Source organism: Petromyzon marinus, chromosome 30 (genome assembly GCF_048934315.1).
Source record: "Petromyzon marinus isolate PM22_M1 ecotype Great Lakes invasive population chromosome 30, UKy_Petmar_22M1.pri1.0, whole genome shotgun sequence".
NCBI classification, from domain to species: Eukaryota; Metazoa; Chordata; class Hyperoartia; order Petromyzontiformes; family Petromyzontidae; genus Petromyzon; species Petromyzon marinus.
In genome coordinates, this window is record NC_133696.1 from 5,594,124 (window position 1) to 5,616,114 (window position 21,991).

At 48.3% G+C, this 21,991-nt stretch overlaps 1 protein-coding gene across 15 annotated transcripts in view; it reads left to right on the forward strand.

Moving 5' to 3' along the window:
* LOC116947509 (uncharacterized) overlaps positions 1–21,991 on the forward strand; it is a 134,979-nt gene that overhangs the window by 40,859 nt on the left and 72,129 nt on the right. For all 15 annotated transcript variants that reach the window (XM_076070643.1, XM_076070641.1, XM_076070642.1 and 12 more), the window contains exons 4-5: positions 14,741–14,961; positions 18,645–18,802. In XM_076070643.1, the coding sequence (XP_075926758.1) occupies positions 14,741–14,961; positions 18,645–18,802 (379 nt within the window). The remainder of the gene's footprint in view (positions 1–14,740; positions 14,962–18,644; positions 18,803–21,991) is intronic.

Below are 21,991 nucleotides of genomic sequence, written 5' to 3' on the forward strand. Positions count from 1 at the left end.
AGTCACGAAAGCTTTAAATCGAAATGGTGGAACGCTTCGGGCGAAGAGGGGAGCGGTGAAATCCGTTTGTGCGCAGGTGCTGGGCGGATTGTTACATCGCAAAAGCATAGGAGGTGGATGACGGTTTGGTGGGGGGGGAAGGCTTTCATCGCGCATGAGTGAACATGCCTGATTATGATGATGATAACAACATTTCCCCGTAAATGCACTTCTAAACACGCAAACGCCCACGAAGTTCAACTCTGGGTTCGTTCACCACCGTTGCTCGTCGTCTCGTCGGTTACGTTTCTTTATTCTTCTGCAGGAAGACTTAATCACGTTAGTGTATTTTTAAACGTCGTCGGCGTTGTTATTGTGACACTATCGCTTGGTGACGATAATTGCCGCCGGTGACTTCCGTGACATCCCATGACACTCGCCGGAGCCGCGGCAAAGGGGACATCGCATGCCGGAGCCGCCTACAAATTTATCGGCGGCACCAAATCGGCAGTTGTCCTCCCAAAACAAACCCGAGATAAATGTGGCGTACGTTGAGATAAATGTGCCATAGTTTGGCTGCGGGGTGGCCACAACAGACAACGACACTTAAGAGAATGCGCACGAGATGTACGCGCAAGCAAACCCTCGTACATGCAGATATACATTACAAAGCTATCCCATTTCGCCTAATGACTGTTGGGCCAAGAGCTATCAGCGAGCACCTATTTACGGCCGACAGGGAGCACGAGGAGGGCAGTGTGGCCAGTGCCACGCCGGCCACCTTTGCCTCCTCTGTTGGCGATGTTTACGGAGCGCGCTGATGCTGGGTTGGTTAACCTAGGGGGAGGCTCCGTGCCAGCTCCATTCGCTAACGATGTCCTCGGCGGCTGGGAATCGGAACCCAGGTGGCCGGGACCATAGCGATAGCGTGCGTGTGAACCACTGTGCCCCCATACGCAGCGCTCCGTCTCCGCGGTGCCGACTCCTTGACACGCATCGCGTCACACCATCTCACACGTCCTGTTTTAGCACAATTGGCTACGTACGGTGCGAAAAAAGTTCAGCAGACGTACATACATACATTTCGATGGAAATCCCTTTGTCAGTCCTCCGCCTTCCGCGTTATTTGACCATGCTTTTACAACGCTGGTTCGTGTGGGTCCTTTGATGTTGGGGAGCGTAGAGGCACAGTACAACAAAGTATTTTTTCTGCACTGCCTCGCGCTGCCCACAGTGCAGCCCTTAATTGAAGAGTTTGGCCACTTTCATTTACGAGTGTTTTGGCCAAAAATCAGGGTACCCTGTGGAATACCTATACATATGCGAGGATAACGTTGGCGAGCTCCGCACGTACGGATTGAAGAATCCGTTGCGCCGCTGAAGTTTGTTGGCGACCACGCGCCTCCATTGTCGGGCAGCGTTAGCGGCCCGCATCGGCTCGTGATTGGCAGCGCCTCTAGTGGCTGCAGGAACGAGGTCGGGCCCATCGCATAAAACGTGCGCAGATGGGAACGTCAGTCCTTGCACACGCGCGATTCGATGCGTGTGTGTCGCGTGCTCATGCATTGTTCTGCCCCCCCCCCCCCATCATTGCCGTCATCATGTTAATACTGTGTGTACATCGGGGGTACTGGTGCCCACGCACAAATAGCACGCGTACGACGGAGCGGAGTGCTGCGTGTACAGTTTGCAAATACAGTTTGCAAATACAGTCTGTTCTCGTATTGCTCGGTGGTAGTTGTGTTCCTGAAGGGCACCGCGTTATGGAACGCGTGAGGTGCGTACGCAGGCTGAACAAAGACTGAGGCACGTGGGTAGCATCTAGAAGCATCCAGCAGTATCCTGCGATGTGCGGATGCTACACTGAGGCAGCCGTACGCCCGCTTATTCCTACTTGCGCAACATAGTTGCACGCATCCGCTTTATAAAAAAAGTGTTCCCTGATATATTTCTCGCGTTATATCCAATTCGCGTTATGAAAGCAACACGCGGCGTTATAAGAGAACAGACTGCACAGGTACAAATGCGTAACCAGCAACTCGGCCTTTGTGCAATCACGAGCAGCAGTTGTTGAAGCAGTGCATTGTGGTTGCGCTTCGTGATCCGTGGTGCACAATCATCGAGAGCTCTTTGCACGTGTCTGTGTGTTGTTCAAAATTCACGACTCTCCGGCCTGCGCAATTCTACTGACGCGATAAACTTTTCCCGTCCTTCCAACGGATTTGTGACGCTTGCTACAATGCACCAAGGTGTACATTGTGCTCTCCTCTGCTGAATGCGGGCCTTGCTATGCTGTGCGCATCGCGAGGGCTATTCGGCCATACTTCACGCTGGTCAGTGCGAGTTGGTGAAAGTATGAAATGTAGACAAAGGAAACTTTTTTTAAACTGCTGCACGGCGATGGATATTTCCCGCCGCAACCTCGTGCTTATCATCCCAAGATGTGACAAGATTAGACTCCTTCCGGGTAATGTGCTCACGGGCACGATGTCTCAAGCTTTGCGTGAAATTTCAACATGTGGCCAAACAAGAAAACCAAAAAAATCCCACCCATTATTCCCCCCCCCACCTCCAAACTAAACAAAGACACACGTCCGAACCCAATTCCGCGTTCACACCGCGGAGAATTAAATACCGCGTTCCTCGCCATAGCTCATCTTGCGCGGATTATGCAGCGGCATTAAAAATAATGAGCTCTCGGACAAGAAGGGTCCAGCATCCCCCCCAACCCCCACCAACCAACCCCCGGCCCGGTCTCATCCCTCTCCACCCCCCCCACACCACCCCACACCACCGCCCCCAGTACGCGCATACTCTCTTTAAAGGGAAGCGGCTCTCGGAGATCAAAGGTCATGACGCGCCCGGGCTGCCTGGCGCCGCCGTGCGTGTGGGAGGGTGAGAGGGAGGCGCGTGCTGCCAAGTGGGCACCAGCGGGCAACTTGGGTGGATGGCAGCAGGTGTACCAAGACGAAGATAAAGAACCCCTCTGCATACGTAGCCTTTAACAGACTGTTGGTGGCAAATGCTGTTAGCGAGTAGCACCGATGAAGGCCAGCACCATGCCCGGCCACATTTGTCTCCCTAGTGATGATGTTTACACACCACACTAGGTAGTCATTTGAGGCCAAGTCAATCTAGGGGAGGCCCAGGACTGCTTGAAATATTCGCCACTGCTATGGGTCGCGAGTGGGAATTGAACTCGTGTTGCCGTAAATATAAAGACAAAGATTTCCCGTATAGCCTTAACAAACTGTTGGGTCAAGTGCTGTTAGTAGCACCTATGAAGGCTGGCACGGCACGCGAGGGGGTGGGTCGCAATCACCACACCCGGCCGCCTTTGTCTCCCTAGTTGAGGGCCCAGAGAGAGAGCCATGTGACCATGGTGAGAGAGACACGCAAACTCCAACTATACAGGCATCAGGTTCTGGGTCTAACCCACGACCTCCTGCATGCCCCTTCGAAAGGAGTTAACATCTCACCACCGCTACTCCTGATGCAGTTTTCTGGCTTGACCACCTGATTATGAAATTGTAGTTGTTGCTCTCTATCTACACCAGCCGGACAAAAGAACGAAAGAAGGATCAAATTGCCAACACTGTCGTGGTTGTCAAGGACTCCATGTGCCCCGCTCATTGGACGTCCGTGGCAAGCCCGACATACTCTGGAGCATCGGCCTGGCTGCATCGATTATCCGGTGTTTACACAACATCTGGCCTCAACGGCATCTCGGCACATCTCACCAAGATCCACATACACGAGAATTGCGTGATGGTGCCAGTTCTGCTGTACCGGCACCTAACAAAATGTGAAATCTCCCTCGGTGCGTCGGTGATGGCTGACTTGCCGTGAGAGCGATTCGCCTTTTTTCGCAACGAGGAGAGATTCAACGAGGACTGGTCCTTCCTTCTCGTCATTGACTTCATCTGCTCTCCAGACGTCTCGGTCTGTTCATTGCCATGTTGCAGGAATGGAAGACAACTCGCCCGAACAGCGTACCTGCCCACCGTACCATGCTGCTATCCATCCGCACCTTTGATTTATCACGGTTGGCTACGTACGACGCGAAAGAAATTCGACATGCACACAAAGTGCTTGCCAAAAATGAGCCACAATACCTCGCTGACATCGTCAATTAGCATAAACCATCACGCGAACTCCAGTCATCCTCGCTGCAGCGGCTTTTGACTTGCCATCACCGCATCACGCGCTTTCAGATACGCTTCTGCGGCCATCTGGACTGCTCTTCCTTCCGATATGAGGAAGCCACTGGAGCGATGCACTTTTAAATATAGATTGAAAACTCTTTTTTTTTAGAACTGCTTTTTGCGCTTGGTTTGTTGTCCTTCCCCCGCACCTCCGATTCGTGCGGTTGGCTACGTACGTGCATACAAGGAGTGGATCGTGACCATCATCGCGGCACCGTCCGGTCGGCCGTCCAAAGGACTCGTGGGTTCGTCAGATCTTGCGCGACACTGGCCTAACCTTGCCAGGAGGAGGCCTCCTTCTGGAACGCGGTGGCACGTGGACACTGGTCGGCATGGCTGGAGCACACTTACGTTGCCGAGTGTATGGCACTGAAGTATGTAACAGGAATATTTATATCCAGAGTGAATAAAAAAAACAGAGGCCTGATCCCCTCGAAGTGTGGCTGTGTGCCCGGATCGGGCGTGTAACAACAAAATATGAACAACATTTCCATACCTTCCTCTAGTGCTTATTACCTCCTCCGGCTGCCAGCCCAATACAATGCACAACGGCCAGCGAACCACCACCACCAACAGGATTTATTTGTCTGTGGTGCTGGAATTCCCGCTTTGTGCGCTTTCTTTGCTTTCCTCCGAAATATTCGGACTCATTCCAATCGTTGTTGGTTTCCAAACTTTGTTTTGGTTGCTGTTGCAAATGTGTGACCCCTTGATGTTGCTCGGCTTTATTTCTTATTTTACCAGGTAAGGCCCACTGAGCTGTGTAGCTGTCATTCAGAAGTGACCTGGCCGTCACAAATTATAGCTCAACAAAGTGGATTATCGCGTGAAAATTTATAGCAGCAGCCAATTACTCCGGAACGCATTTTTATTCTAAATGTGGAGGGAAAAACCAAAGGACCTGGAGAGAAATCCAGACGGCCACGGGGAGAGAGAAAACTTGCAAACTCCAAATATACATTCATCATGGTCAGGATTGAAACTATGACCTCCTGTATACCAGGCGAGGTCGTTAACATTTCGCCACCGCTGTGCCTGGCAGCGGTAAAGAAAAAAAACACCTTGAGAGGTGATCCGGGCGCAGAGCCGGCTCTGCTTAAAACCGGCGTTTAAATCGAGGGTGAAAGCCACCAGCGATTGTACTTGGGTTTCAAGCCAAAGCGGGGTGATAGTTTCAACTCCATAACCAACGACTTCGTAATGAATCATCTTTTTAAAAATCACATTTAGATTTGGTTCTGTATGTCGTTGGGACATATTCTACCCCCTGAGAATAAGACTTTTCTGTTTGATTGTCCAACCACAAATATTGTCCTTGGTGGCACGTCGGGTGGCGGGTGGGGAAGCAGCCACCTTATTGCATGCACCTTATTGTATGCACCAGCTATCACTGGCGATATCCTCGTGGTATCCTCTTGATCTGGCCATTCTCTTATTGTATGCACCTTATTGTTTGCACCAGCTATCACCTGAGATATCCTCGTGGTATCCTCTTGATCTGGCCATTCTCTTAACACGAAGGGTTAAAAATTAACTCTCGCCTATCATCTTTGTTCTGTCAGTACATAGGCTTTCCACTGGGCCTTCTTATCATCCCTAACTCTAATCCCCAACCTCAACCAGATTATGTTATAGACTTCCCCCATTACTCTCCCAACCCATTCCCCTCAACGCCAGAAAAAAAAAACCTCCCTCAAGAAACACATTGGTTCCAAGACCTGAGATGATTGCAGGGTCGGTCGAACTGTGGCCTCGGCTATATGGATCAAGCAGCCGTAGCCTTATCTCATGAGACTGACCCATCTGGACGGAGACGAGAGAGAGCAGAGGGGGCAGAGGGGGCGGAGGAGGGGCGGGGAGGGAATTGATGCCTGTGGTGGGCGGTGGGCACACGTGGGCCGCTAGCCCAGCGCGAACGGACATGTCCTCGCACGCCCGCCCATGAAACGTGAGCCCCAGCCAGATCGCTGTCACTGCCTGGAAATTTAAAAGTAAAAAAAACGAGCGAAAAGTGCCCTCCATCTGTCTATCCCACCCCCTGCCACCATCGCTCCCTTCACTCCTCGTCTCCTGTCTCCACCCGCCCAACGCTGTCTCCTTTCTCAAGTTTCGCTTGGGGCGCTGCTATTCACCCCCTTCCACCCATCCTCCATCCCCCCCCCCCGACTCAACCACAGGCACCCAAGTTCACCAGAAGGCCCTCATTGCTTATCGTAAGCGACACAATCTCTGGCTTGTCAGGGGAAGATGGAGTAACTTCCATTGCCTGGATTCCAAGAGGTCTCCGAAATTCAGAGATCTCTCGAACTGTCCTCTCTGCTGCAGATATTCATCTGCTTAATGCCAGGCTCAATTGGTCATGTGACGGCTTGGTTATTTTTGAGGAAACAAAAATAAAACACCAAAGCACGTGTCTGCGCAATGCGGAGAAGTCTTTAAATGCGTACATTCGATTTAATGTCATCGTTTTTTGGTGGTGCGGTCGTGAATTTTTGAGATGTTTGGGAGTTTTGCTATTTTTGGGAGTTCCGTGTAAAAAAAAACCGTAACCAGAGCTGTAGTTTCTGCTCGGCTTATACAGCAGCAGCTGATGTTTTAAACGCACGTCGGTAATGCTTTTAACGAGACAAAAGGGACATTTATTTGAAGTAACACCTTCATTGGGCAGGATAATATTTGTGTCTGATACTAAGCTAACAACTGCCACCAGAGTTGTTGTGACCTCACACGTTAACCAACTTTCCCTGCACATGGAACTATAACTCACTTTTCGTTTGATTCGTTATTTATTTTGAAGAGGTAGCTGGTTGGCTTCGGGTCAAGATAACTGAGAGGGTGCAGTGATGAGCTGCTGTGTTTGAAACAAGTTTTTGGCCGCACATGATCCAAACTCGACTTTTTGTAAATAAATATTGTGGCTTTACTCTGCAACACACCGGTGGGCTGAAGTCGTACCTAATTGGCACGTTGTTTACGTGACAAAAACTGCTGGCTGTGTCGGGTGGTGGAGCATTACAACACATTTATACTTCGCGATCAAATCCAAAAACCTTTATTATGAATAATGTTGGTCGCGAAAGCCTACGTGATAAATAGATGTTTAAGTTTAAGGAGTTGTTGGCCTCTGACAACTCGCTTTGAAGCGAGTTCTGTAATTAAATAAAAATCTAGCTAAATTCAACCTGAGAATATAAATACTGGTTTGACTGTCATGTGACAACACTAGTCGCACAGCATTGTTTGCAGGATAGTGCACTTGCTCATTGTGTAAATATGAAAAGGCCTCTTAAAGGGTTAACTGCTCTTGCCCTGTGATGTTTATGAATGGGTTCTTTGTTAAAATTTGGAAAGAGACCAAAAGTATTCCAGTAATATGAAATGGATTCTTATTCTTAAAATGAATGCATGAAATCCTGCATCTAGCGTATGAAAAATGGTTTCGGAGTAGCTCTTCGCTCCTTCGTTGAACATTTTACATTGCTATGGCAGAGGCAAGCATATCCATAGGACAACCACTGCTGACTTCCCCACGAAGCAGTATTTACTTTATCTTCCCTGGAGGGATGGTGGGCTGAGTCAACCGCCAACCTGAATTGAGGCTCGCAGCTTTTCCCATTGCACACTGAACCCCATCGCTGCACTTGCCCAGCTCTGATAACCATCTAAGAATGTATTATTTATTGTCTCGGCAAATTATATTCAAATACATTTTACGGGAAGAGAAACAAAACACACGGACTACGGGGCGACTCGCGCAGGTTGTGGACCTTGCGTTGGCCTGCAAGGAAAAATAACACGCTCGATAAGGGCATCCGCCACGGAGATGGTGTGATGAAATCGGCTCGTGTGGAGGAACAAGAGGTGGAATTGTGCGTCGCAAAGATTACGAGAGATGGCGACGGCTTGTGGGAAGGTCCTTCATCCGGCAGTCGATAGATCATGACGTGATGGTAATGATGATACAAATTATGTTATTGTGTACCTTTGAAGCAAGGCTGACCACGCAAGACTTGCGTGTATGAGACCGACAATGCCACTGAGACATAAATGCAACCAATGAGGATTTGCTTCTCGGGACCATCGAATCGGCAGGGCAATGGGCTGACGTTACATACTGAGTGGTACGGTTGGTGAGCTTTAACAGTTACCGTTGACTGGCTCAAATTGGGGGGGGAGGGGGGGGCATCATTCTTAGGTTTGCACAGCATCCTTGGGTTGTTGTAAGAGTCCAGAGTTGGTTGAGAGACGAGGCAAGGATAACTTTTGGACACGGGAGTTGATTACTCACACGGCCGTTCGTACCCATTCTGGTTACCTGCCCAGCCCCTGCCACCTCAACCCCCCCCCCCCCCCCACCTTGCGGCACCACTTTTCCATGTCTTTTGTCGACTTGAGTTTAAACATTCTACTTTTTATTTTACCAGGTAAGGCCCACTGAGCTGTATAGCTCAGAAGCAACCTGGCCACAAATAATTGCTAAAAGTGGCTTATCGTGTGGAAACTTAAAGCAGCCAAATGCTCTTAGGCACGTTTCTAAATGTGGAAGGGGAAATCCGGTGGACCTGGGAGAAAAAATGCACGTGACCACGGGGAGAACATGCAAACTTCAATATGCAGCAGGCATCAGGGTTGGTATCAAACCCATGTCCTTCTGCATACAGGCGAGGTAGTTAACATCTCACCACTATGGCTGCCATTTCAGACTGGAGTCCAAATTTTCTAGACCAATGTCGCTTAATGTGTTGGATTGAATTCCCCAGTGTCACCAATTTCCACCCGAGTGGAAATGTGTCACGTAAACTGTCGATCAAAAAAAGACGTTGCAGGCCACTTGAGCATTTTAATTGTTACATTTTTATTTTGACAGCAACAAGGTCTTGATGTTTTGACCCGCAAATATAGTTGGAAGTCTTCAGCCTCATCAGGCCGTGGTCAATTGGCCGTTGGACGAAGACCTCTCCGGTCCCGCCACCATCTCTTTTTGTTCCAGCGATGCGACATTCCGATGAGCACCGGCACGTGAGATGATTTGGGGAAAAGTCTCCCTTGTGTGGGCAGACCGGTATTGAGGTACATTACGCAGGCGATGGGAAGAGCCTGTGTATTTCCTCGTGCGTGGACGTCACAATTTACCTTTCGGCGTTTTCTTTGCCCCCTTTCCATCCATCGCTCTGCTAATCCTTAGGCAAACGCAGAGTGCTGAGCCGGCACCACCACCGAGATCCTGAGTTTGATCCGAGGCAGCTGCCCATCAATTAAACCAGGGCTCTCGAGTGCAGCGAGTTGATGGTCTCAGCCTGGTCACCGACGATCACGCAAAATAACCACCGTGTTGAACTCAATTTTGATAAGTTACAGTCCTTTGACAAACGTGAACGCCAGTGTTCGTGTGCGCGGAAAGTGATGCCTTCTATTGTGTCTAACAGAGGTCGCTTGATAGGGTCTCGGAGGTAGCTCCGTGATATCTGCTTCCGCAGGCCCCATTGTCTCACACGAAAGGCTTGCACTGCCCCGCGAAGCATGTGAATGGATTCTTCTCCTGATGTGCTCATAGCATGCTGAAAGCATGATTGGCATAAGATTTGGTGACAAATTATCTCGGAAGTAAATTACAAACGCGACGAAAGTAAACAAAGCAGGAAAACGGAGCATGCTCACAAATCCGTGAAAGTCAGCTGAGTGCGCGCTGCTGCTCGAAGTGCGTGAACCTCAGCGGGGGCTGCATTGCACAGAAGCAGCACCAACAGCAAACAGCAAAACAGTAGCGGTGTTGACCTTCTATTTGACGGACTGTCGGCGGAATGCAATGGGTCCCCCCCCCCCTCTCTCCCTCCCCCCCCCCCTTTTGTCGCCGCCGACAATGACTCAACGATCTTCTCCTAAAAGCCTCCGACGTGGCACAACAAAAGGGGCGCCGCTGTCGCCGCCGCCGCAGCAGCGCAGCATCCCGCGGTCAAATTGGCGAGCGGCCACATTTTGTCGTGCGAGCCCGCCCTCGGCCGGTCGCCGTGGCTCGACGGCGGAGGGAGTTGCAGTGGTCGCGCTTTTGCGGGGTTTTTTGGCGAACGAGCGGGGGTTGAGATCACCGCGAACGGTTTGCAGGTTGCGGCATTCCTGGGTTGTCTCGGCCTGCCATTTTCATGTTGTGCATACGCGCAGAAATAATTTGGTTGTGGTCGTGAGCTCAGAGATTGCGCCGTTTGTTGTTGGGGAGAGGTGTGGGGGTGGCTGCACGAACGAATGAACGCGAGCACGGGCCGGCGACCGTCACGTCCAAGGGCGATGAGTCGCGCACCGTTCGTTAGTCCGCCTCCTCTTGTTGACCCCTAGCAACAAAACCAAACTTCTGCTGGTGCTCTGCCTTAACGGCTGCCATCTCCTCCATCTTTCTCAGTTCTCTGCCCTCCACATTTCCACAAACGGCCCCCCCCCCTTCCTTCAACTCCTCCAACATCCCAATCCTCAGCCTTCCTTCCTTTATTTTCCCCTTCCATTGTTCCTTCTTTGACGTCCTTCAAACCATCTTCCCCAATCCGGGTGTTCTTCCTCCTTCTGATGATTCCGGGTATAATTCTTCTTCTTTCATCGAGTCCATTCAAGATGTCCTTAATCCGTCGTCTTTAAGTAGCAAACCGCTTGCCCAAACACCTGTGTACAGTTTTAGTTGGATTTTTTTCTGGAAGCCATTTTTTAAATGATTTTTCAAGAACCCAGAATACAAGTGGGAGAACCTCCGATTAGCATGATTCGCTACATGCAGTACGAACCATTAAATGTAACGCACGAACATACATACAACAAACAAGGAGAGCGAAACTTCGTGTAACAGGCCGCCCTCATAATTGGTGGAACGAATGAGGGCATCATGGTAGGGGTAACGATTAGGAACGATGTCTTTTAAGGGGGTGAGAGGAAAATGGTGGGGGGGAGGGGGTGTGGGGGGTAAGTGGAAGGGAACAATGGAACCAAACAGAACCCAACAGTTTTTATTGGGTTTTAAGTGGAAAGCCCTTTATGTACATGCCAGTGTGTGGAACGATGGTGTTGGTGATCTGAATTTTGGCGATCTATGAATTTGAAAGAAATAAAAATAAGTTTAACCATTCGGATAGCGAGCTACAGGCTTAGTTCTGCTTGGAAGCGAATCGTCAAATCACGCGCTGTTTAACTGCATGCCTATACAGGTCCCCATAACTGTGAGCAGACAACAATAGGTAGTTCGATTTTCGTGCACAAAAAACGGCAGGATGTACAAGCGCAATGTGCATGCATATTCTTGATTTACCCCATGAATAACCCAACCGGTAATGGATACCCATTGTTATTCATATGCATATATTAACCCACCCTCTGGCCTTCGAACTTGATTGGCCCACAAGTGACGACATCACATCTATCCCTCTATTTAAGAACTAAATAGGAGGATTTCTCCACAAAACTGGCTGTCGCCTGATGATGCAGTTTGTAATGGCTAGCGAAATGCCGTACTCGAATGGTAAATCTTGTGGATTTACTCTCCAACACACCAGTGCGCTGTACTAGTAACGAATTGGCATGTTCTGTTTACGTGACAAACCTTACTTATTGGCTGTGTCGAGTGGTGGCGGGTTTAGCGGCATATTTACGTGATCTAACCCAAAAAACCCTCTTGTGATCTATGAAATTAAAAGCAGTGTGCTCATTTGCCTGAAAAATAATTTTGAATTGGTGCACACTCTACCACTTTATCAATATTATTATGATTACGATGCTTGTGAAAAACTACTGGACATCTGTGAAAAAGAGTTTTACAGCTCATCGGATTCCTCCAGTATGAATACAAATTTTGATTCTGTTTACCTAGGAAAGCCTCCCAGAATCCCCAAGTCACTTTTTTTCAGGAGGGTCCTGTCAGGTTTTCGCTGTGCAGGGGGCGTGGATGCGGCGACGACGTATAGTCTCGCTGCGAGTAATTTTCAGTTAAATTTTTTAACGTCGAGATGTTTGGCCGGACACCAATTGGGGTTATTATTTCGTTTAGCTTGGTCGCATTGTCAGAAACGTGGACAGAGGAACCAAGACAATGGAACAAAAGGCCTAAAAGTAGACGGGTGCCTGGAATTCCTTTGTGTTTTTTTACATGAATATTGCATTTGCTTTGAAATCCAGGTCTCCCTTGAAAAGTAACATTTTAAGTCACAATGGTCTTCTCAACTGGGTTGTTAATAAACTTGGCAAGATGAATGGTAGAAGAGCGAGGTGAAGAGGTCGGAACGCTGTCGTCGTTACTTGCTTACGAAGCAGCGACCTCTTAAACTATTTGATTCATGTCGCTTTTGAATCGTCATTTTTTTAACAAAAAAAACATAAAGTAAAAGAACTGTACCTGGCACGAACCAGAATCGCGCCATTGTCTTTATATAGAAAGCTTTGAGTGGAAAATTACTCGACGGTAGAATGCGAGCTCGTCTTAATTGCCGGGTTGTTGCCAAGTCGCGTGTGGTTGCACCCCTGGAATCTTGGTAAGGGCTTTACTTGTTAACAGGTTCACGGGGAAAATATCGCCAGAGACCTGGATTAGGTGTTTGTGCACGGGCGTGTGTGTGTCGGGGGGGGGGGGGGCTTTACTCGCAGTTCAAAGTTTGCTGTGTGGACGTGGAGTGGGAATGTGCGCATTTTCATGCATTGATGTTTGCCGCGGATGCGTGTGTGCTTTGTGCATGTGTTGTGGAGAGAGGTAGTGTAGCAGTTGGCACACTCTACTACGGACCAACCCCACCTGAGTTCGATTCCCGCTCACGGCCAACACCGGTGACGATTATCTGAACCGGTCCTGGGCCTCCCCTAGGTCGATTCAGCTTCAAATGAGGATCTGGTGCGGTGTGTAAAAACATCGCCACTGGGGGAGACAAAGGCGGCTGGGCGTGGTGCTGGCCACCCACCCCCTCGTGCTCCGTGCCGGTTTTCATAGGTGCTACTCGCTAACAGTACTTGTCCCAACAGTCTGTTAAGGCTAAACGGGGATCTTTGTGTGTGCAACAGTCGCCAAAGTGCAGAAATTGCATTTTGTGGAATGTTTTATCGGGTCGGCAAACATCTAAAAAGAAGGCATAAACATTATGACCAAATCGCTCAGAATGGCCACCATCTGGTAAGATTTCAGAAGCTAACCAGATTTTGAGCCTGGATAGCGATCCCTGGGTAACCATCGTGAATAACAAACTGTTTTTACAGTGCGCTCATATGAAAGTTATTACTTTGATTGCTCTGCTTGCAATATTGACCAGCAGCGCATCACATTATTAACTCATTAGTTTAAGAATTAAAAGCCAGGTTTAAATAATCTTTGCAACCAGCGGATGTTAGCAGTTTTCCCAAATAAACGATACAAATTACCAGGTAAGGTCCTCGAAGCTACGTAGCTCTTTTTCAGAAGCGACCTGGCCACAAATGATAGCGCAAACGAAGTGGCTTATCACGTGGAAATTTATAGCAGCCAAATACTCTAAACGTGTAATTCTCAATGCGGAGGGAAAATCTGGAGGAGCCGGAGATAAACCCACGTGACCGTGGGGAGAACATGCAAACTTCAAATATACAGCAGGCGTCAGGGTTCAGATCGAACCCACGACCTCCTGTATACAAGGCGAGGTAGTGAACATCTAGCGCCCAGCGTGTGAGCGGGCTCGCTCCTCCCTAACTTTATTTTTAGTTTGCACGCTGCAGGGCTAAGTGGTGGGAAATGTGGCAAAATCCGTTGTTGTGCTGTACTCCCATGCTCCCCCGCCTTCACCCTCCCGAACTGACAAAAGTGGTGAAATATGGTCAAACAACCCCCAGGGAGGGTCGTGGGGGTTGTTTGAGTTGACCAAAGTGGTGTAGGGAGGTCCCTCGTCCAGTTGTAATCGATTGCTGCACACGTACACAAGTGCATTGATATCTATGACACTCGAGTGTTTCTAATCATTATCCAACAGCCAACATACCATATTGTTCCCATTGAAAGTGTCGTTGAAATGTTAGCAACGACAGTGCTGATGTCATTTATTTCACCGGGTAAGTTACACTGGGTGTCGAAATTCATTGGAAGAAGCATCCTTCAGTCAAGTAATAATCCCCACGATCCACACGATGTTGGGAGGCCGTCATCCAGCAGTGGATTGACAGATGTCTATACCTGTACACTTTTGTTCAATCCTTGGTGCCGATGGACTAAAACACATTTTGTATGCGTATATGGAGAGACGGAATGCTGTTCTGTTTGTTTTATACAGAAACGCTCCATTTATCGGAGTTAAGCGCCGGCGTTGCGAGTCTCGGGGATGGTTTTGCGACACTTATCCCCACCTCCCTCTGCAAATCTTTCGATTCCTCTTGTGACACGGTTTGCTTTTCCTCTGATTTCTGTGTACTTTATTGTTTGTGTTGCGTTTGTAATTTTCGTGTCGCCGATCACTCTTGCAATTGCGACCTATCCCCTGGTCAGCTGAGTTCTCACCTGGTCGAACAAAATTAACTTAACTTGACTCCACTGTTATCACACCCCCCCTCCCCATACCCACACCCTTCCCCCACAGCTACCTGAAGCGCTTCAAGCAGATGAAGATCAAGGTGATGCGCAGCTGGTGCCGACAGATCCTCAAGGGGCTGCACTTCCTGCACACACGCGACCCGCCCATCATTCACCGCGACCTCAAGTGCGACAACATCTTCATCACGGGTCCCACGGGCTCCGTCAAGGTCGGGGACCTGGGGTTGGCCACGCTCAAGAGGGCCTCCTTCGCCAAGAGTGTCATCGGTGAGTGCGGTCGACGAAGTTCATGTTTAATGTTTTTTGTCATTTTATTTTCCCCAGTATTTTCTCAGCTGTGCTAATGACATTATGTGACGAGACGAAGAATCCAATCGAAAACGCACAAGCACTGCACAACCCCCTTAGTGCTAGAGAACCTCTGATTAGCATGGTTGGCTACGTACGGTGCGAAAGAAGTCATTCGTACATACATACAGAAGCAGATATTACGGAGCTACTTCTGAGAACTATTCAAGCGGTCTGGGGTCCACACAGTGGAGGGCAGCACGTTCATAATCCCCTTCCTGCATGTGAGAGTAATGTTTGTCGCATGGCATTTGAACAAAATGTAATTCTGTGAGCTGGAATTTAGCCATTTTAAGTGCGGAGCCAACTTTAATGTGATTGTTTAATTGAACCGGGGTCCCGAATAAACGGAAGTCAAAATCGTAATTTATTTATTTTTGGCGACTCCGTCCCAATGCGCACATAAACGCCATGACCCACCTGGCGCGGATGATTCTGTTGTCATGTCGTTCAAACGCAGCGAGGACCAATGCGCAGAAGAGCTGAACAAGCGAATGCACTCCATGCTCGGGTATGGGCAGGATCATAGTAGGTCTTATCCAAAGCTGCTCAAACTGCCGACACGACTTAAGTCCTTTATTTGTCATAACGGTATGCCTAATACAGTGAAACTGCTCTCTTGTCTTCATTATTATTTGTGGCCTACCAATGTCTGCAGCCAGGTTCAATCGATGACAATCCTATTCCCTGCAGATATTTAACAGATGAGATGCGTTGCACCGTTAATTCCTCCTGTTTGATAATACTTCTCTTGTCCGTATGCATCTGTGCAGATAGGTTTTTTTTTTCCTGCGGTTAAGCCATAGTCCCAACATACCGCTCGCATCAATGCAGATTAGAGGAGCGGCGACCCACTACTCTGTAGAGTAACATTGGTATAAACACTTGTTACAATATGAACAGCGCATTGAAAATGCGTACTATTTTATGTACTGTTTACAAAGTGTGTTCACAAATCCACACTGAGAAACTCGATGGTTGACAGAGGGGTGTAAATGATTTTTTCGATAGTGTATTTAAATAGAGGTACTGCAGGTAAGTAGTTGTCAGTTTTATATGCATAGTTTAACAAGACAACACTTGCCACCATCCTTCAAACCCATTGGTGATAAAGAGCAAAGTTTTTGTTTACATTATAATATAATGTTTATGTGAGAGCCGGGGGCTTATGGGACCCCGGGGTCCCGCCATAAGGTTCAATTGTAAAATCATTGGTGACCGGGCTGAGACCAGCAACACACTGCAATTGACCCGGTTCTTATCACATACAGCTGCCTGGATTCAAACTCATTGTCTCGGCCATCCCAGCCCAGAACTGACGTCTGAGCCACCCAGCCACCTAGGATGGAATCCTTTTAAGGGAGATGGTTTTTCGAAACCAGGATTTAGCCGCCCGTGATTAAACCACGTTCTCAGCTGTAGTGAGATTCCTGTCTCAGCCCTTGTCACCAATGGCTACAAGCAAAACATTATTAAACAAAAATGTGTTGTGTAATTTGACTAGAGTTCCAGCTCTAGGAATTCGTTAAATTTGAATGATAATGCGTCGAATGTTGCTCTCTCGCTTTGACTGGCATGTGACAAACAAACTTTGGCAGGGATGTTTATTGAAGTAACCTCCAAAGGGGTTCTGCGATTTCGTCTTTCGGCGCCGCTCCCTGACACGAGGTGATGCGCTCCGTCCTGGCTGTGACAGTTCCTCCTGGGAATTTCTTAATCTCATGAAGTGACACCCATGGTACAACTGTAAAATAATTTGGGGCCAAAAAAAGCCACCGTCGACCCACACCAGGAAGTTTGGCTGTTTTGTCTGCTCTGTATTTTCTTGTAAGGCCAAGAGATACGACCGTGTAAGCTTTGCTGAACAAGTTCAAACAGAATTTTGCGAATGCAAATTACATAATCACCGCACTATCACTTGATACAAATTATGAAGCTGATTTGTCCTTGGTATGGGTAATGCAAAGTTGCCCATGTTATATCCCACTTAGCGCTATTTCGAATACATGCGTCGGCAACCAAAATAACAAGAAGAGCCATTATTTTCGAATTCGGTAACAAAAAAACCTCAGTATTTCAAGAGCCTGCAATGCACGTGGTGAATACCAGACGGTGGGTCCTGAATGAACAACGTCACAAAGCAGCAGTCCTTACAGAGCCGTGTCCGGCTCAGGAGCCACAGGTTTGCCGACCTCCTGCTCGAGTTCACCTGCAGGCTTTTTGTCAATCCATTGGTGGAAGGGGGCCTCCCCACGCCGCGCGGATTGCGGAAGTTGTTTGACCTTCGCGCTGATTGGTGCAGGTTGGTGAAGGCGGTGGTGCCCCAATAGTCTGTTAAGGCTATGCGGCGGGAGATCTTTATCTTTTGTGTTGAATTTGCAGTGTGTTACAGTACAACCGTGCATTATTACCACACTGACTTCGGATGACAATGTAGCCCTGTAGCAGTCTTTAAGAAACCTATTATTATGTGTGGCAGTTGCCCATCCAAAGCAATGTCCAGGCTCACTTCTGCTTCGTTACGGGGGAGATCTGGTGAGATCGGACGCATTCCGGGTGATTTTAGTCACTGGTCCGTAGTACCAGCAGTGGCTTGGCGTTTGTCTACTCTCTGGGGTCAGGTTTGGCGGCTGCTGCGTGCTCGTCTTTGTCGTGGTTGCAATGTAATATGATAACAACACCACATCGAGAACAAAATAAGAGGTTCCTTAAATGCAAGGCGCGCAACAGTGGGGGCTTATCACCTGTTGGCATCGCAATGAGAGAAATAATTTTGCTGCAGATTGCCTGTAGTTAACTTTAAAAAAATATATATTTTTTTCCCGTCTCATTGCTCACATACGTAATTGTAAGGTTGGGGAAATCATACCTTACGCTGTCCGTGCTGGATAATTGCGGGAATGGGATAACTGGCTGCTGAGCTTGACTGGTGCTAAATAACACACATCGCCATCTAATGAGACATGCGTAGAGGTGGGGGGGGGGGGACGGCACGCAGGAAACATTTATTTATTTTAATAACATTTTATTTTTCAGGATTTTGTGGCTCAATAAATGTGGGCGGCTTGAGCAATTTTCCCCAGCACGGTGACATGTGAATTTAAATGAACGATTAGGTGATACTGCATTGGCAGTCGTGCACAGACAAACGCAACATGTTTGTCAATAGCACTGTTGGTGTGAAAATGAAAATAAATATAATAATAATGTGACTTACATTTTCCATAAACGCGTTTAATGCCACTAGTGCAGAAGCAGTAAGTGAGCATTCGGGATAGTCACGTGATTAGGCTGCCTATTTTTGATGAAATCTCACTCTTCACAGACAGTGCCACAGGGAATCCTCATCAGCCATGATCTATTTATTAATACATATTTTTTTTCCAAACCATCACTGTCTGAGTTTTGCAATGTAACGTCCCAAGTAGCTCTTGCACATGGGCCAGTGTCATTGTTCTGTCTCCACGATAGCTGCCCTCGCCAGTGAATTCCCCTCCTTTGACTGCCCTTCTGTCATGAGTGGCGGATAATGATGACGACGACGACGACGACGACGAAGAAGAAGAGGAGACATTGACTTGTGTGCGACGTTTGCGTGGTAGGGACGCCCGAGTTCATGGCCCCGGAGATGTACGAGGAGCACTACGACGAGTCGGTGGACGTGTACGCGTTCGGCATGTGCATGCTGGAGATGGCCACGTCCGAGTACCCCTACTCCGAGTGCCAGAACGCCGCGCAGATCTACCGCCGCGTCACCAGCGTGAGTGCACAGCGCGCCAGCCACCCACCAAGCCACCCACCCACCAAGCCACCCAGCCAGCCACCCAGTCACCCACCCACCCAAACCACCCAGTCACCCACCCCACCCACCCACTAATGCCGGCACCCCCTCTCTATTTTGACTATAAACTATTTAAATTTTACCAGGTAAGGCCCACTGAGCGATATAGCTGTTTTTTTTTTAACGACTTTGCCATCACAAGTGGCTTATCACTTGGAAAAATGGATAGAAGCCAAATACTCTAAAACGCGTGTGGAGAAAAAAAACGGAGGACCCAGGGGAAAATCTATGCGACCACGGGGAGATGGAGACCTGCAAACTCCAAATGCATAGCAGATGTCGGACTCGGGATTGAACCCACGACCTCCTGTATACCAGGCAGGTAGTTAACATCTCCTAGCCACCGCAGCGCCCTGTGTACTGACCGACATCGCGGGCAGCCAACCCGTCCTGCCCCCTTGGCCCTGCTTGGCCCCCGAGCCAGATTCAACGTCTTGTGATGCTGGTGCAGGGGCAGTTTGGTTCCCGGTTTGACACGGGTATATATCCAGTGGAAATATCGCCGTGCCATGAGGCTCGGATGCATTGGCGTATAGAAGATATTTGTAAGTGTAAAGCTCTTTGTGTGGGCCTGCGGGTCTGTCGATAAGTCTGTGTAAGTCTCTGGGCTTTTGCATAAGGCTATGCAAGTCGTTTTCTTTCTCCTTTCTTATCCATCAACATCCCACTGCTGGACAAAAGCCTTCCCCATTGTCTTCCATTCTTCACAATCTATTGCCACTTCCATCCAGATTGCTCCTCCAAAATCTTCTCTTTTCATCCTGCGCATCTCATCATTCTGTCTCCCTCTCTTCCCCTCCCTTCCATCGTCTCCATTCCATTGCTAATGCTTGGCCCATCTCTCTCTTCTGTTGTCCCCAGCGAAATGTTATGCCCCCCCCCAACTGCGTTCAATTTTTGGTTTCACATTGTTCATGATGCCCGTTATTGTCTTGGTTTAATTCTCAAGTCAAGAATGTTTCTTTTCATTTTGTACCTCCATGTTACGTTTAAAATCCTCCTTGCCCTTTGGTTGACTCGTAACGTTCTCACTTGTTCTTTAGTTGGGGGAGGGGACATTGGTGCCCTTCAGTTCGTTCCTGGTGAAGTACAAGAATCCCGTTTCCAATCGATCGGTAATCTTCTTTGGTTCTTTCGGTAAAGTCACGTAGAATGAGAATAAAATAATAAATTAATAAAACGAAATAACACAATAAAATTCTCACGACGTTTCGGCCACAACGTCGTGAGAATATTATTGTGTTATTTTATTTGATCAATTTATTATTTTATTCTCATTCTACGTGACTTTACCGAAAGAACCAAAGAAGATGAATCCTTGCAGTCACGAAAGCTTTAAATCGAAATTTGATCGGTAATCGTCGGTCATCGTCCCTTTGTGAAACTTTTCATTGACCAAAAATAATTTCTCCCAGCACGAGTGATTCTCTCTTGCGTCTCTCTGTCCTGCCTATCGTTAGGATTGAACTATTTCTCCGAGTTCCTTAAATTATTACATTTGCGCACATTTCAATACGTTAACATTCAATCTTAGGCCTTTCCGTTGGTTATAACTTTAGTTTTCTTCATATTCATCTCAGATATGACTTCCTTCTTCTAACCTCTGCTTCACCCACAACCAAGTCTTTTCACCAACTAACCCCATCATGCACCGATCGCACCAAGTTTCTTAAAGGCCAAGCAGCTTTGCACCTGGTCGGTGCTTTGACGTGAGACTGCCTGGGAAAGCCAGGGTGGTGTTGGCGTGGGCTGCGAGGTAGATAGGAGATCGCAGCACAGCGATGGGGGTGGAGAGGCGGGGGGGGGGAGTGAAAATAATTGCATTGTAATCTGAGGTGCGATTCGAACCCACATCCGTCACGCATTTTAAAAATAGGCTGCTTCGTGTTAAATCCCCTCCTACAGCTGCTCTGTGTAGTAGATAGCGGTTATTACTTTGCCACTTAACATATGCGGTGTCACCTTGGTTTCTGCCCCGCCTCCCCCCCCGAGGGCCCTCCCCCCGCCCCCCCTATTGCCCAGCAGGGCATGCAGACAGACAGGTGGGGGCCATTCTGTCTCGGTTTACAGATTGTCCCAACAGGAATCCATAAACGCTTACTCCATCTTCAGCAGAAAATAGGTTTTTTTGGGGGTTCGGGGAGGGGGAAGTATAAAATCGCCTTGCGCACAATTTAATTTGTTTAATTCATTAAACGTATCTTGCTGACATTTCTTACTTTGGTTCCAAGAATTTCTCCAAAAATAACTAAATGTCATTTTTGTTCATGCGAGCAGGAGTGTGGTGTTTCTGCCGGGCCCATCCGGGGGAAATTGCCGACTGCCGTGGTCTGTAATTAGCCGTGTGTGGGTGATGTCAGATAGGCCGACTTTACTTTTTCTTGTTGGGGCGGGGGGGGTTGATTGCTTTTTCTCGAAATATTAACGTTACTAAAAAAGTGCTCGGGGGGGGAGGGGGTGGGAATAAGAAACTATGCAAGCGTCCTGCCTGCTCAAAAAAAGGAATTCCAGCATTTATCTTCCAATCAATCGAGCCGAAGATGAGTAAAAAAAAACTGTGCCTCTCGCTGTAAAATGGGGTGACCATCAAAAGGCCGTCGTTATCAGCTGTTTAAAGACCCCCCCCCCCCGGATGTGCTCGCTCACTCTTCTCTGTGCGTTTGCCAAGGTTTTTGAGTGGCTGTGTCGAGGCCCAATTTTGGTGAATTTTCTCCATTGCCCAAAAACAATAAATTATGAACACCCCCGTAATGCTAGACGCCCTGTGTCCTTTGTTGCGCTCACCAGCGCGGAAACCATCGCTAGCTCCGAACTCGGGGTTCATTCTTGGGCCAAAACTGCCAAATGGCCCGACGGATCGTATGTGTCTAAACACGTGCCTCTTAAAAAAATAAATGTATGTATTTACACATTTGAAATGCAGGACGATTCTATTGGTTTGTTTCCTGATTAAAAGACCGAATTGCCTGTATATAACTTCAAAGGTCACGTTAATATTACACGAGCGGCAGGTAATTACGTGACTTCACCCACAATGAGGCCGAAGCTTCGATGAAAGCATCGGGAAGTGGAGGGAATGATAGGGGTGACCAAAGTGACAGGCACAGA